The following is a 16,058-nucleotide window of genomic DNA, read 5'->3' as shown; positions in this document are numbered from 1 at the left end:
TGTGCTACGCCCATACTTACCTTGCTCCCGGAGACCCGTTCCCTCTCGGGAGGGTAACAAGGGAAAGTGTTCAGTGCAGATCAGTGAGTAAGCACCAGCCCGCCCGTGCTTACCTTGCTCCCGGAGACGCAGTCCCTCTCGGGAGGGTAACAAGGGAGCCCTAAAAATGAGGTTAGGTTCATGTAATTATAAATAGTATTTTTAAATCTATTTGAATGTTCAGCTAGAAATTTGAAGGTACCATATTTTTTGCATGTAACCTGCCCATGTAAATAACATGCAGAGGCATTTGCATAGCATGCATAAGAAACTAGCACATGAGGGGTTTGTATGGTTTGCAAAAAACATATAATGTGTGTGTTATTTGTGTAAAAATACAGTATAGACTTTCCTTTGTTTTGTCTATCTTTTCCATGCATTGAAGGATGTCCTGCAATCCTGGTCCCTTTCCACTAAATACCAGTAGTTAGCCTTAATCCTTTTGACAACTAGAAATCATATCCTCCAAATTAAAAAATCTCTCCTGACTTTACCATCTTGTTGAGGAATACTGGTCTTATATGTATGAAAGTTGAGGAGATTAAGTATTAGAGTAAGAAATGACTAAATAACTTATTTGTAATCATGTATTGGCTAAATTTAATTAAAATGGATAATTTGAAATTTTAAATAAAGATGCCAGTATTAATACATTGTTATTTTTCCTAGTAAAATGAGTGAAAATAAATCTGATGACTCACAGAATCTTGGTAAGTAAATACATTAAGATATTTCACTCTTGATTTTTTTATTACAATGAATCTTTTTGAATGTTACTCAAATAGAAATGAATTCCCTGATCCATATTTATTTAGTTCATGGATTTATGTACTAAAGTATGATAATGTATATGTGCATTTCAATAAAAATCTTCTATGAGGACAATTCATTTGCCATATTTTATTTGTATTCTGTGTATGTATTTATCAGATATGGTTTCTATCTGAATAAAACATTTATTTAATATAATTTTCCTCCTTTTATTTTTTATGACTTTTTCTTATAAAAGGGAAAATATCGGTGAGAACAATTCAGATACACAAAATTTAGTGTGAAAAGGATTACTTTTCCTCTACCTGAACCCAACCGTCTCCTCATAAAACTAGTTACCATTGATTGACCTATGCTTTTAGTTGATCTTTTTTCTTCATTTATTAGTTATAAAGGTATTCATTGACTTGTAACTCTAAAAGATGAAGCATTTAGTTTCTCTGTGCTCTTCTGCCACTACTTCTCTCTCATCTACCCATTCTTAGATCTTTTTGGATTTCCAATAAAATTAATATTACATTGACTAGAGTATCTGTTAACTCTGAATTACATTGAATAAGGAAATTTGTGCTCTTAAACTTCTGTTTTCTTGTCCTGCTTCTACCTCTCTGCTTCTGCCAGCTGTAGAATTTGTGGACTACATTTAAGCTTTTGCCAAATGCAAATACTATCTATACTTATATACTTAATGATTTTCTTAAGACTGACTCAGTTTTTTGGCTTATATGAATGTGTTTAAGAAGGAAACTTTATTTCATTGTTCCAATAGAGACCAGTGTCATGCTGTAATAGACCTTGTAGCATAGTGGCTAAGGCACTTGACTGCTAACTAGAAGGCTGGTGGTTCAAACCCACGAGTCACTCCTCGGAAGGAAGATGGGGCAATCTACTTCCGTAGTGATACTGCCTCGGAAACCCAAGGAGGGGTCGCTATGAGTCAGGTCCGACTCGACGGCACATAACAACAACAACAACAACAACAACAACATAATAAAATTGGAACAGTTTCACTGAATTTTCAAACAAAATAAAAAATCAGCAGAGTAAAGGTGAAAACAAAAGTAATATATTTATAAAAGTGAGTCCATTTTGCAGCCATTACTGAATAAAGGGAAGAAAGGAAAGAGAGGTGAAGAAATGGAAAGCTGCAGGTCCACACAATATAGTACATCCAGTTCCATTCAGGGTTCATCATGAAGACTTCTCTTCAGTTGTTAGGTGTCATCAAGTTAGTTCTGACTAATAGCAGTTCTATTTATAACAGAATGAAAGATTGCTTGGTCCAATGCCACCCTCATAATCATTGCCATGTTTGAGCCCATCTTCCCAGCACTGTGTTGATCCGTCTAGTTCAGGGTCTTCCCCTTTTTCACTGACCCTCTACTTTCTCCAGCATGATATCTTTCTCCAAGGATTTGTTCCTTCTGAGAACATGACCAAAGTACTAGAGACAAAGTCTGGCCATTCTTCTAAAGAGCATTCTGGCTGTACTTCCTCCAAGACAGATTTGTTTGTTGTTCTAGCAGTTCATGGTATATTTAATATTCTTTGCCACCACCACAATTCAAATGCATGAATTCTTCTACTGTGTTCTTTATTCATTGTCCAGCTTTCATATGCATATGGGGCTATTAAAAATATCATGGCTTGGGTCAGGCTCATCTAGTTTTCAAAGTGACATCTTTGCTTTTTAACACTTTAAAAGAGGTCTTTTGCAGCAGATTTTCCCAATGCAGTACATAGTTTGATTTCTTGACTGCTCTTTCCATGGGTGTTGATTGTGGATCCAATTAAAATGAAATCCTTGACAGCTTCAATCTTTTTTCCATTTATTATCCTCTTCTGTAGTCTCAACTAATTCACATGTATCTCCCTTCCTCTTCCTAGGTGCAGATAAACTAAGTATAGGCATTGGGGATGAAGGAGTTAAGATGCGAACTGCTAGTGTAAAAATGTCCAATATGAACAAACAGCAATTTGCTGGAGTTAATATGGGCAGTTTGTTTGTGTGGCAACGGAAATGGGGGGCTGATACTTTTTTTTTTTTTTTTTTTTAAAGGAATAGGGGAGGGGCTTTCAGTGGTTTATCTCATTAAAACTGGAGTGAGTAAGGGCAATGTAGTGAGAATATTTTACGGTATTAAATATAAGCTCATTACATTTCTGTCCAGATTTTTTATACCTTTACAACCTATACTATCCATTTTTAATGATATGTATTAGTTAAGGTAAACAGCACTAGCTGTTCTAATAGGTAAAATCTGAAACCTTAAGTTATTACTTACTCATGTCACTGTCCATTATGGGTTTCTTGTGGGAGGTGGGAAAGATGGGGAGTCTCTGCTCCATGCAGTTACTTAAAGATTCAAACTCTTTTCATCATGTACCACCTTGAGGTCCTCAGAGTCTTCTCTCTTCAACTAATGAATTTCAACTTGTTTCTTTAGAATATTATTAGAAATCTTGTGTATAAGCTTGATAAAACAGAAAATATTATTAACTGTGATCAATAATATTTATTCAATGTGTCACACAGTAATCTTTATATATTCTGTTTCATTTACTCCTCAGTATGTCATAGTTTGAGGTAGGTGCTGCTGTTATCCTCACTTTTAAGATAAGGAAACAGAATCATGAAGTTGATTATGTGATCTCTTCCAGGTTCTACATCTTGAGTGTGGAGTTGAGTTTCTAACTCAGCTCTCCTTGATTTCACAAGTTGCCTTTTATATATTGTGGTGTAAAATACACATAACTTACAATTTATTATTTTAGCTGAACTGAAGTATATGATTCATTTGCAATTAATATATTCACTGTGCAACCATCGCTACTATCTAGTTCTAAAATATTTTCATGACCCCAAAAGATAATGCCATACCCATTAAGCAGTCCTTCCCATTCATGCTACTCTCCAGTCCATATGGCAGTCACTAATCTCTATGGATTTGCTTGTTTTGGATATTTCGTATATTCATGCTATTTGTGCTTTTTTTATATCCTGTTTCTTTTAGTTAGCATAATGCTTTCAAAGTTCATCCATGTTGTAGCATATATTAGTATTTCATTACTTTTTATGCATAAATTATATTCCATTGTACAGCTATACAACATTTTATTTATGCAGTCATCAGTTAATTCACATTCAGGGTTGTTTTTATCTTTTGGCTGTTGGGAATAGTGTTTCTATGAACATATATATACAAGTTTTTATCTGAACACCTGTTTTCTCATTTGGGTATATTCCTAGGAATTGGATTATGGTAGAGATGTTGTTAGGTACTGTCAAGTCAGTTCTGACTCATAGCAACCTTATGTATAACAGAATGAAATGGTGCCTGGTCCTTACAATAGTAGGCATATTTGAGCCCACTGTTGTATCCACTGTGTCAGTCCATACTGTGAGGGTGTGGTAGTTAAGTTTGTATGCCAACTTGGCTGGGCCTGGTTGAGTAGCTGGGTGCTGAATGTAGTTATTACCCATGGTGAGATTGGTAGTTAACTCCATGGTGGAATCTATTGGAGCAGCTGAGTAGCTGCTTTGGGTATGTGGTCTGCTTCCCATACATAAGAAGCAGCTTTGGGAATGGTCTCTAATTTATGGCACATTTGAACTCTGCATGTGCTGTGTCGTTGTTCAGCAGCCTGCCATGCTCTGCTGACCTTGGGACTTTCGATGGACTTGAATGTGTGGTTTCATAACATTGGGACTGTGCCTTTTTGCTTGTCAGTCTCAGCAGCCGGCAGCGACTGTGCCTTTTTGCTTGTCAGTCTCAGCAGCCGGCAGCTGTCTGAGTAAAGAAAAGCCTCTAGCTTCAGTGAGCTGGGAGCAGGAGGCTGAGCTGAAGCCCAAGGCTGAGGGGCTTTCACCTAGACCCTAGAGCCTGGCACTTTGAACTCGGACTTAAAGCTTCCAAATTGTAAGAATAAGAATTAAGGCCATCCCATTTGTGGTATATTCTTGTCAGAGTGGCACTAGGTAACTGGAACAGAGGGTTTTTTTTTTTTTTGCTGACTCTACTTTACCAAGCATGATGTCCTTCTCCAGGGATTGTTTCCCCTTGATAGCATATCCAAAGCAAGTGAAACAAAGTTTCACCATCCTTACTTCTAAGGTGCATTCTGGGTTTACTTTCTCCAAGACATTTGTTGGTTCTTCTGGCAATCCATGGTGTATTCAGTATTCTTCACCAACACCATAATTCAAATGCATCAATTTTTCTTTGGTCTTCTTTTTCATTGTTCGGCTTTCGTTTGCATATGAGGCAATTGAAAAGACCATGGCTTGAGTCGTATGGTAGTTCTGTGTTATTGAGGAAGCACCAAACCTTTTGTACAGCAGCTACACCATTTTATATTCCCATGATTAAAGCATGAGGGTTCCAGTTTCTTTACACACTCAACAAAATTTTTGATTATATCCATCAAATAATCTGAGAAACTGGACTATATGGGGAAGAACATGGCATCAAGATTGGAGGAAGACTTCTTAATATCCTGCAATATACAGAGGACACAATTTGTTTTGCTAAAAAAGAAGAAGAAGAAGACTTGAAATGCTTACTGGCAAAGATCAATGACTACAGCCTTCAGTATGGAGTATACCTCAACATAAAACAAAAATTCTCACAACTAGGCCAAAAAACAACATCATGATAAATGCAGAAAAGATTGAAGTTGTCAAGGATTTCTTTTTATTTGTATCCATAGTGGACACACATTGAAGCAGCAGTCAGGAAGTCAAACAACATGTTGCATTAGGTATATCTGCTACAAAAAACCTCTTTGAAGTGCTAAAGAGCAAAGATGTTACTTTGAAAACTAAGGTGTGCTTGACCCAAGCCATTGTCTTTTTGGTTGCTTCATATGCGGTGTAAACTGGACAGTGAATAAAGAAGACTACATTATGAATTATGGTATTGGTGGAGAATATTGAATATACCATGGACTGCCAGAACAAAGAGCTATGGTGGCATAATTGTTAAATGCTAACCAACAGGTCAGATGTTTGAACCCTCCAGCTATTCTGTGAGAGAAAGATAAGGCAGTCTGTTTCCATGAAGATTTACAGCCTTGGAAACTCTATTGGAGCAGTTCTACTCTGTCTTATAGGGTCACTGTGAGTCAGAAGTGACTCAATGGCAGTGGACTGGGCCAGAAGGATGAATAAATCTGTCTTGGAAGAAGTACAATTGGAATAGTCCTTAAAAACGAGAATGACGACTTCTTCTCTCCTACTTTGGTCATGTTTTCAAGAGAGACCAGTCCCTGGAGGAGGATATCATGCTTGGTAAAGTAGAGGATCAATGAAAAAAGGGAAGATCTTCAATGAAATGTATTGACACAGTGGTTGCAACAATAGGCTTAAGCATGACAGCTATTGTGATCTGGTGTTAGACCAAGTAATGTTTCGTTCTGTTGTACATAAGGGTCACTGTGAGTCAAAACTGACTGGACTGCACCTAATGAGCAACAGTGGAGGTAGAGGAACCCTCATGTCACAGTGGTTAAGTGCTTGGCTGCTAACCAAAATGTTGGTGATTCAAATCCACAAGTGGCTATGGGAGAGAGAGATGTATCAGTCTCCTTCCATAAAGATTATAGGCTTACAAACCCTATGGGACAGTTCTACTCTGTCCTGTATGGTTGCTATGAGTCAGAATTGACTTAATGGCAGTGAGTTTGGTTTTAGTTATGGAGGTGGTGACTCATTGTGTTTTTTGTTTGCATTTCCCTAATGACTAATGTGTTAAGCATCTTCTCATGTACTTGTCAGTTACTTGTACATATCTTCTTTGGAGAAATGCCTATTCAGATCCTTTGCCCATTTCTTAATTGGGTTGTTTGTCTTTTTATTGCTGAGTTGTCGAGTTTTTTATATATTCTGTATAGTAGATCCTTATCAGATAGATGATTTACAACTATTTTCTCTCATCTTGTGGGTTATCTTTACAGTCTCATTAATGTCCTTTGCTGCAAAGATGTTTCAGTATATTCAAATTAATTATTTTTAATGAAGTCCAAATTACCTAGTTTTTATTTTGTTGCTTTTGCTCTTGGATTTGGTGTCAAATCCAGTGTCATAAAAGATTTACTCTCTTACGTTTTCTTCTAAGAGTTTTAATAGTTTCTGATGAGAAATTTGTTCTTGGTTTTATTGTGGATCTCTTGAACACAACAGGTTGCTACTCTTGTTGCTGTCAAGATTCTTTGTATTTGGCTTTCATCAGTTTAATTTTAATACGTCTCAGTGTTTGTTGAGTGTCTTGGATAAGTAGATTCATATCTTTCATCACATTTGGGATGTTTTGGCCATTATTTCTTCAAATATTCTTTCTCTTTTTCCTCTGGGAATGCTATTATGCAGATGTTGGTTCACTCAGTAGTGTCTCACGGTTCTCTCAGGCTCTGTTAATTTTTCTTGATGCTTTCCTCTTTCTGTTTTATCTCTTTCTGAGTTATCTCAATTGACCTCTCTTAAAGTTCACTGATTCATTTTTCTGCCTGATATTGAACCCTACTGATGAATTTTCCACTTTAGTTATGATATTTTTCAGCTCCACAATTTGTTTTCTTTTTATAATTTCTATCTCTTTATTGGCATTCTCTATTAGGTAAGACATCATTTTCCTGGTATCTTTGAATATATTTTTGTCTAATAATGGCAGTACTCATGTTTCCTTAGAAACAGTTTCTTTTTATTGCCTTATTTTGCCTCGTGGGTGAGCATACTTTATTTCTTTGCATGCTTCTTACATTTTTGTTAAAAACTGGACATTTTGAATATTATAACATGGCAACTCTGGAAATCACATCAGTACCAATGGAAGCAGCAGTCAGGACATCAGATGGTATATTGCACTCGACAGATCTGCAAAAAACCTCTTTAAAGTGCTGAAGAGCAAAGATGTCTCTTTGAAGACTAAGGTGCGGCTAAACCAAGCCATGGTATTTTCAACCACCTCATATGCATGTGAGAACTGGGCAATGAATAAGAAATACCAAAGGAGAATTGATGCTTTTGAGTTTGTGATGTTGGCGAAGAATATTGGAAGTATCATGGACTGCCGAAAGAACTAACAAATCTGTCCTGGAGGAAGTGCAGCCAGAATGCTCCTTAGAAGTGAGAATGACCAGAGTTCCTCTGACCTACTTTGGTCATGTTGTCAGAAGGAACCATTCCCTGGAGAAGGATATCATGCTTGGTAAAGTGGAAGGTCAAAAAAGAGGAAGGCCTTCAACAAGATGGATTGACATAGTGGCTACAATGACAGGCTCAGGTATAGCAAGGATTGTGAGGCTGGCACAGGACCGGGCAGTGTTTCATTCTGTTGTACATGGGGTCATTATAGGTCGGGGCCGACTCAACAGCACCTAACAACAACAGCAAAAGGTTTGTTGCTGCTTGTGCAGTTTGTAGTTTTTGCTTGTTTAGTGAGTTCTCTAAACTGTTTTGGTTGTGTCTGTAATTGCTATCGTGTGAATTTTGAAGTCTGTGTTCCTTTAGCTTGTCAGTGTTTTGACAGTTTTTTTATATTCTTGGAGCCAAAAAAACAAAAAAATACACAAAACAAACCATAATAAAACAACTCTTCTAGTCTTTTTATATTGTGCAAGTAATGTCTGTTTTAGGGTACTACTTAAAGCAAGTCAGTTTAACTTGCCCTTAGCTTTCACTTCCTTCTTACACAAGGCTAAAGTCAGTCAGAGGCTTAAGCTTTGGATCTTCTCAGTTATTTTGTGAGCATGCTTCCTGCATCAGTGCCCTTATTTTTCCATGTATTCCCTTCCCTAACCTCTTCTTCCCTTGTCTCCTGCTTCCCCCACCTATTAGTCCTTTTCCCAGCCAGATGTGGCTAGTATGTTTGTCTTCAAATGCTTTCAGTGCTCCAACCTTGAAAAAGTTCTGCCACAGGTGAAACAAAGGGAAGCCTGATATGATCTCAGAACCATCAGATCAAAGCACACAATCATTGAATCATAGTTCTTTGAGAACAAGGTCATTGTTGCCACCTCTTGGATCAGCACACACTGCCAGTGGACTGCCATTGGCTTCAGACAAACTGAGGGATAGATAAGTGGAGCTAGACAGTTAAGTTAAAATACCACAATACTTTCTTACTAAAATTTTGCAGTGTCTCTCTTTATTAAGCATTCCCCTGGTGGTTGTTTTTATTAAGTTTCAAGGTTTTCAAAAAGTTAATTCTGACAGGTTTGCTAGCTTAATTGTTGCCTTATTAGAGGGATGCCTGTCAAATTTTAGAAGAAGCTCTGGTGGCACAGTGCCTAAGTCATTTGACTGCTAACCAGAAGGTTGGGGGTTCAAACCCACCAGTTGCTCCATGGAAGGAAGATGGGGCAATCTACTTCTGTAAAGTTACTGCCTTAGAAACCCAGTGTGGTTTCATTGTAAGTTGGAATCGATCAATGGCACTGAGTTTGGTTTTTTGGTTTGATCAAGTTTTGGAGTTTCCTACTCCACCATTTTCAATAACATTTCCCCATAAATTGCCATTTTAGTTACACACTAGAATTTATCATTCAAAATGGAAAGTCATGTTAATTTTTAGAAGTAAGTTTTGGAAGTATTAAAGTACCAATAGCAATATAATGTGATTTGTTCTTTTTGAAAGAGGTTACACATCAATTAACAAAAGAACCAGTTCTTTAAAATATATTTTTCATATCTGTTTACTTTCTTTTTATTGTTAGCTTGTGTGTTCTGTCGAAAAAATGATGACTGTCCTAATAAATATGGAGAAAAGAAAATTAATGAGAAATGGAATCTCACTGTACATTACTATTGCTTGGTGAGTACAATTTATAAATAAATTTCAGAAACTTGTTATTCTTCTAAAGGAAAGAATTATATCTTGACACTGAGTTTTGAGAATTGCATAAGTCATTTAACGTCTTTGGATCTCATTTTGCCTATATAAAAATGAAATCTTTAAAATATCAAATTCTAAAGTTCTGAAATTACTCAGAGCATACCTCTCATGATTACCTTTTTGTTTAACCCTTCAGTGAGTAAGTGGAAAGAAACAGAAATGGTTAGGTATAGAGGAGCTAGACTTCTTTAAAGGTTGAGAATAGAGAAAAAGTATTTTATTTCACAGAGAACGAGGAAAATGAAATTCAGGCTAAAGGTAATACATATTTGTGGAAAAGTGAAACAGGTTACTATATGGGTCATTAAGCAGAAAAAAAAACAAGAGTGATTTCACACTGAGCATTAGCCCCTCATTTGTTTGCCCTCCCCCTTCATTCTGCAAACTTCTCATTGAGTCTCTGTCTCAAGATATTGGTGTCAAGGTTATATTCATATAGGCTGCATTTCTTGATATCTGTATTAGTTATGCATTGCAACTTAACAAATTTTCCTTTTACAAACAACAAACATTTTTTGTTTTACATAGCTCCTGAAATCTGGGATCAGCTTCATTGTGTAGTTTTGGCTCAGGGTTTCATTAGGTTGTAATTGAGACATCAGCTAGGGTGTAAACATTTGAAGACTTCACTGGACTGGAGGACCCACTTCTGAGAATCTCACTCACATGACTTTTGGCCTTAGTTGTTTCTTTAGCTGTTGGCAGGAAGCTTCAGTTCCTTATCTCTCCATACGGCATAGGAGCTGACTTCCCCTGAAGCAAGTGATCAGAAACACACACGCACACACGCACATACACACACACCTCAAGCTGGAACTTCATGATCTAGGCTTCAGAGTCATACATCTAACCCATATTCAAAAAGAGGAATAGACAGTCTACCTCCATAAAGATTTATAGCCTTGGAAAGCCTACGGGTCGCTATGAGTTGGAATTGACTCAGTGGCAGTGGTTTTGGTTTGTTGGTCTTTAAGGAAGGAATATGAAAAAGAGTTTATTTTAATAACTTTATGCAATAGAATTACACCCCCTCAAAAAAAAAAAAAAAAAAAAAAAAAAAAACACTACTGCTAACTCAGCAACCCCCCTCCCCCATAGGATTTCCAAGCTGTAAACCTGTTATTAGTCAACAGGTTATTTTTTCATAGCTAATTTGAAACATTTGTGTTTCTTTGGGATTATTACATGATTAAAATTGAACCCTTTTATTCACAACTTTTCTCTGTGGGTGTATTTTTTAATTTTTTTAAGTTGACCATGTGCATGTTTATATTATGTTATGACTTACTTTATTAATGAGTATAATATTTTTTAAAATACTTTAGTCACAACTCCTTTAAAATTCCATTTCATTATGAATAAGAAAGTAGAGTGTTATAAATTATAATAGCATGCTAGAACTGAAAGAAATTTAGTGATAGTCTTATTCAGTGCTCCTATTTTCATGTTTATCAGTGACAAATTATCATATTTTTGCAGGTAGTGTGCCCATGTAAATGCATGTACACATATAATGACCCAAAAAGACAAAATTATGTTTAAAAAAAATTTTCTGGCATAGTGTGCCCATGCATACACTGCACATGTTTCATGACATTTCCAGAAGTGAATTTCAGACTCATTCCCCCTTTTCCTAGTCCGAATAGGTTACTTTTGACCGTATTTGTATAATAAAGGTATAAGCCATTGTCAGGAAGTCATGGATTGAGTTTGGTAGTGCCATGGTAATCAGAAAATAAACAATTGAACTTGTATGATTGCTCTGGGGCAGTTCATACCCGGGCCTGAGCATGGTGGAGTTCCTTATGGCTGATCTACACTCAGGTATGTTACACTGGAGACTGTGGAGGGTTGGGTGAAGGGCCACATGTGTGGCTGCGATAGCTGAGGATGGGCTGGTCCTGTGGCAAGTGAGGGCTATTGTTTGCAGGGCTGTGGTCCCATGGTGTGGCCCCACATGAAGCCAGGTGTCAGGACAGTGCAAGTGCAGGCATGCACCCTGGGGGTCCCTGGGTGGCCAGTTGGACCTGTTTCATTCAAGTAACTGACACTCAACCTTTCTGCACCTGTGGGTCTCACACCCACTATGCAGCATCCACACAGGTGGGAGACTCAAATGGTCAGAGCACTGAATGCTGCGGCTGGCCAGCCAGATGGTGGGGCAGAATGTCCGTGGCTGTGGCCCGCCTGAGTGGCCTCTCCTGGGTGTGCAGATCCATGCATCTTATAGGATGAGCCCAGCCATCCTGGTGAGGACTGTTTTGGGGCAGAAAGTGATTTCTTTCTGCATTGGAGAGAGCAGTTTGCAGAGCAAGGAAGCAGTCCTTCTGGGGGAGGAGCTGCTTTAGAAATTTGACTGTAGGTTGGTGAGGAATCAAACCTCCATTTTACAGGCACTAAGACAAAATCCACTGTAAAGGGGGCAGGAGAGGAGTCAAAATGTTTAATAAAGGTATAAGCCATTGTACATGTAAAGCTGTACGATTGTACATGTAAAGCCATGTACATTGTACATGTAAAAAATGTTGGTATAGCACACTTAATGCACAGGGGTTGTGTGGTATGCAAGAACATGTGACATGTGTATTATTTGCATAAAAATAACATATTTGACCTAGAGTTCCAAAAGATTAGGTGTAGAGAGCTTGGTTTACATACAAGCTAGAATCTCTTATTCAGCCCCAAGTTTTTATTTTTGATTTGTGCTCCCTTAACATATTTAAATGATGAAGTTAAAATCAGATTAACAATAGTGAAACATTTATGCTAAATAAAATACCATAGATTTACCTGTAAGTATGCCTTTTTTGGTTATGAATCCAGCTAACAGCCTAAAATATTAGTAATAATCTGAGTGATCTTCGTGGTATTTTATTATTATTACATTCACACCTTTCTATATTTATTTTTTTCTAAAGCTTAACTGCAGGTGTTCATCCTGCCTTTTTTTTCCCCTACCTTCCTTTCTTTCTCTTTTAATTCCTGGAATACTTTTAGAAACCAATTTGGTTATATTAAATGTTAATATACCATGTCTTCCAAACCAAAGCATATGTTTACACCTTTGCTTTGACTGTGAGAAATAACTATTTAGATAAGAGGTGCTTGAAATTTGAGTTGTTTTATGTCTGGCTTTTTTTTTTCCATTAGAGTGAATGTTATAGGTATATATTTATGTTTCAAACCAGTTTCTTAGAGTTTATTTTCTAATTGAGAATATATTCATAGTTGATGTCAAGTGGAATTTGGCAAAGAGGTAAAGAAGAAGAAGGAGTTTATGGTTTCCTAATAGAAGACATCAGGAAGGAAGTGAATAGAGCTTCTAAACTGGTAAGAAAATTTTACTTTTTAAACTGAATTACCATAAATATAATCAGTACTTGGGGAGCCTTTTCTATCATCTTCTCTACTAGAAATTTATAAGACTTTCATTTTATGGTCCAATGTGTATTGTTATCAAATATAGTAAACTTTAGGAGAATATTCTGGATTTTTACAAATGAGAGAGAGCTTAAGTGACCTGCATAATATATATGACAATACTGACTTCACTTCCTTCTTTATTCCAACTTACTGATCATTTCACCTCTGTTTTCAAATTTTCTTCTAGAAATGCTGTGTTTGCAAGAGAAGTGGTGCTTCAATTGGATGTGTTGCACCTCGATGTAAACGAAGTTACCATTTTCCATGTGGACTTCAGAGAGAATGTATTTTTCAATTTACTGGCAATTTTGCGTGAGTTATTTCGTGTTGAATATGAAAGACAAACAAATGTTAAGGAACAGTGGAAAATGGATATTATAATGATATAATTCCCTTGTGAAAGTTCTTTGTAAAGCTGCACTGAGTTCATACATATGGAAGTAGATTGCCCAGTCTTGCTTTTGCAGAGTGGCTGGTGGGTGTGAGCTATCACCTTTCTAGTTAGCAGTCAGATGCCTTAGGCTCTGTGCTACCAGAGCTCCTAAGTTCATACATATATACATACAAACATACATACAATACAAATGGAAATAATGTGCATTTAGTTAGTGTATTTGAGGTATATTCATTATTTATTACTTTATATAGTTATTTCTGTATGCACGTCTTGAGAAGTGCCGTATCTAGCATGGACCTACTGATTAATATTCACTTTCAGCTCTAAGATAGAACATGGAACTATTCATTAATATCCAGTGAACATTTATACCTTATATAAATCTAGATTTTTATGTCATTCTGTAGAATTAATAGTATACTTTTCTTTCAGGTGGCCTATATACTTCCTACTGAGTAAATTAAAGGCATATGAATTTGGTTGAGTCAGAAAAATAAATATTATGCCCCTGGGATGCCCATGAAAATATTTGCTTCCACAGTCCAACTTTAAACATCAAGATTCTGAATTTTGCCATTTGAATATTATTAGTGTTCTTTTTCTTTTAGTTTTTGTGTTTTTGACACAAAGATGGATTAGTACTGCAAAAAGGGCAAGGAGGCCACATGTTCTGACCTCCTCTAATCCCACAAGAGGAAGGCAGAATCACCATCAATAGCCCAAGGCCTATTACTGCAAGGCCAGACATGCTGCCTCCCTCCAGCCCTTTCACTACCTGTTCCTCCCAAAGTACCGCCACCTCTCTCCTGAGTTTGATAATTCGCTGCAGTGGCCACACAGAACTCACAGATTATGGGGTTTATTAGGGAAGCACCGGGCTACAATTCAAGTTTAGGAAAAATGCTCAGTCTCTCTCCCAGCCCACCGTCCCTCAGCCAAGTCTCTCACAGTCTCCCCCAGCAGTGCATGTCCCTTGGTGTCTTACTCAGCAATGCATGTCTCTTGCGTCTCTTTCCCAGCAGCACGTGTCTCTTTCAGCAGCACATCTTCCTCAACCAGCAGTCAGAGAGTTCTGCCTCTAGGAGGCCTCCTTTTGAGCCCAGTAGAGTGGCCAAACCAACCAATAATAACATAGGAATACTAAACAGCTGAGAGAGAGTGGGCACCTCCCAGAACATTGTTTTGTGCCACTCCCAACAGAAAATACTCCAGGTGGACAGCTTTAGCAATCAGGAGCTCCTCAGTTCATTCCACCATTGAGTTTACAATGACTTATGGGTAGAAAAGCCATACTAAGTAATTTACTACACTGCAAGTACCATGTAATAAAACTGCATTTTGGAAAATGGAAATGGAAGTCAATTTAGTATATTAGAAGGGGATACTTACTTGTATTTTATTTTATGATTATTTTTAAGTTATTTTTAGGTTCTCATTTTCTTTAGTTTTGTACGGAGTTGGATACAATATTATGTATGCTTAGTAGCTAACAATATTACATAGGATTCTGAACATAATACTAGTTACTGAAATTCTGTAAGAGGTTAAGTCTCACCATCAAAAAGTTAATATTTTGAAGGTTCAGGTCTCCTTGATCCTGAATTGTGAGCCTACTTTATTAGTAATAAGGTTCTAGTCTATCATAGACATTGGTATGTCTCATTGATATGAGAGAGATGTGAATGAATTTTTCTTACCTATAAGAATTGCAAGGAATTCTTGTAGTGTAGTGGTTAAAGCACTTGGCAGCTAACTGAAAGGCTGGCAGTTCAAATCCAGCAGCTTCATGGGAGAAAGATGTGGTGGTCTGCTTTCATAAAAATTTACAGCTTTGGGGAAGTTTTACTCTGTCCATGGGGTCGCTATGAGTCAGAATCAACTTGACAGCAGTCAGGTTAGGGGGTAGTATATGAATTAGAATTTTTTATTCTAGTTTTGTTTTCTAATTCATTAGACATTGTTTTAAAATCATTTGCATTTGGATTTTTAGGTCATTTTGTTGGAACCATCGACCAGTTCAAATAATTTCACCTAATAATTATAGAGACTCCTTACCATGCACCATTTGCTTGGAATTTATTGAGCCTATTCCAACCTATAGCATATTACGAAGTCCTTGTTGTAAGAATGCTTGGTTTCATAGAGACTGCTTACAGGTAAGATATGGTCTCTTACTGGTTTGAATTTTAAATTGGAAAATTATGTTGTTTTTATCTAGAGCTTTTATTTGTATTTCACAATGAACAAAGCAGAGATTTTAATTACTAAGTTCTACTTACATTTTTAAGGTAGAAGACTGAAACATATGAAATCATATTTTGACTATAAAAAACAAAACTCACTGCCATTGAGTCGGTTCTGACTCATAGCAACCTCTCCTTGGGTCCGAGGCAGTATCTCTATGGATAAGATATTTAAATGTTAAAACAGGCCAATTTTTTTTTTTTTTAAACCATGAACAGTTTGCCATAACTACTACTTTTTTTTTTTTTAATTGTGATTTGGGTGAAAATTTATAGAGCAAATTCACTTTCCAT

The 16,058-nt window shown here is 36.9% G+C and overlaps 1 protein-coding gene across 1 annotated transcript in view; it reads left to right on the top strand.

Moving 5' to 3' along the window:
- Positions 1 to 712: 712 nt before the first annotated feature.
- G2E3 (G2/M-phase specific E3 ubiquitin protein ligase) overlaps positions 713 to 16,058 on the top strand; it is a 62,217-nt gene continuing 46,871 nt past the window's right edge. The window contains exons 1-5 of the mRNA XM_007950001.2: positions 713 to 749; positions 9,523 to 9,620; positions 12,930 to 13,031; positions 13,312 to 13,436; positions 15,512 to 15,677. Coding sequence (XP_007948192.1) covers positions 713 to 749; positions 9,523 to 9,620; positions 12,930 to 13,031; positions 13,312 to 13,436; positions 15,512 to 15,677 — 528 coding nt within the window. The remainder of the gene's footprint in view (positions 750 to 9,522; positions 9,621 to 12,929; positions 13,032 to 13,311; positions 13,437 to 15,511; positions 15,678 to 16,058) is intronic.

This window comes from Orycteropus afer, unplaced genomic scaffold (genome assembly GCF_000298275.1).
Source record: "Orycteropus afer afer isolate SDZICR_OR568_19922 unplaced genomic scaffold, OryAfe1.0 scaffold00260, whole genome shotgun sequence".
Classification (NCBI taxonomy): Eukaryota; Metazoa; Chordata; class Mammalia; order Tubulidentata; family Orycteropodidae; genus Orycteropus; species Orycteropus afer.
Note: the sequence above shows the minus strand (reverse complement) of the source record. Positions and strands in the feature narration are given on the sequence as shown.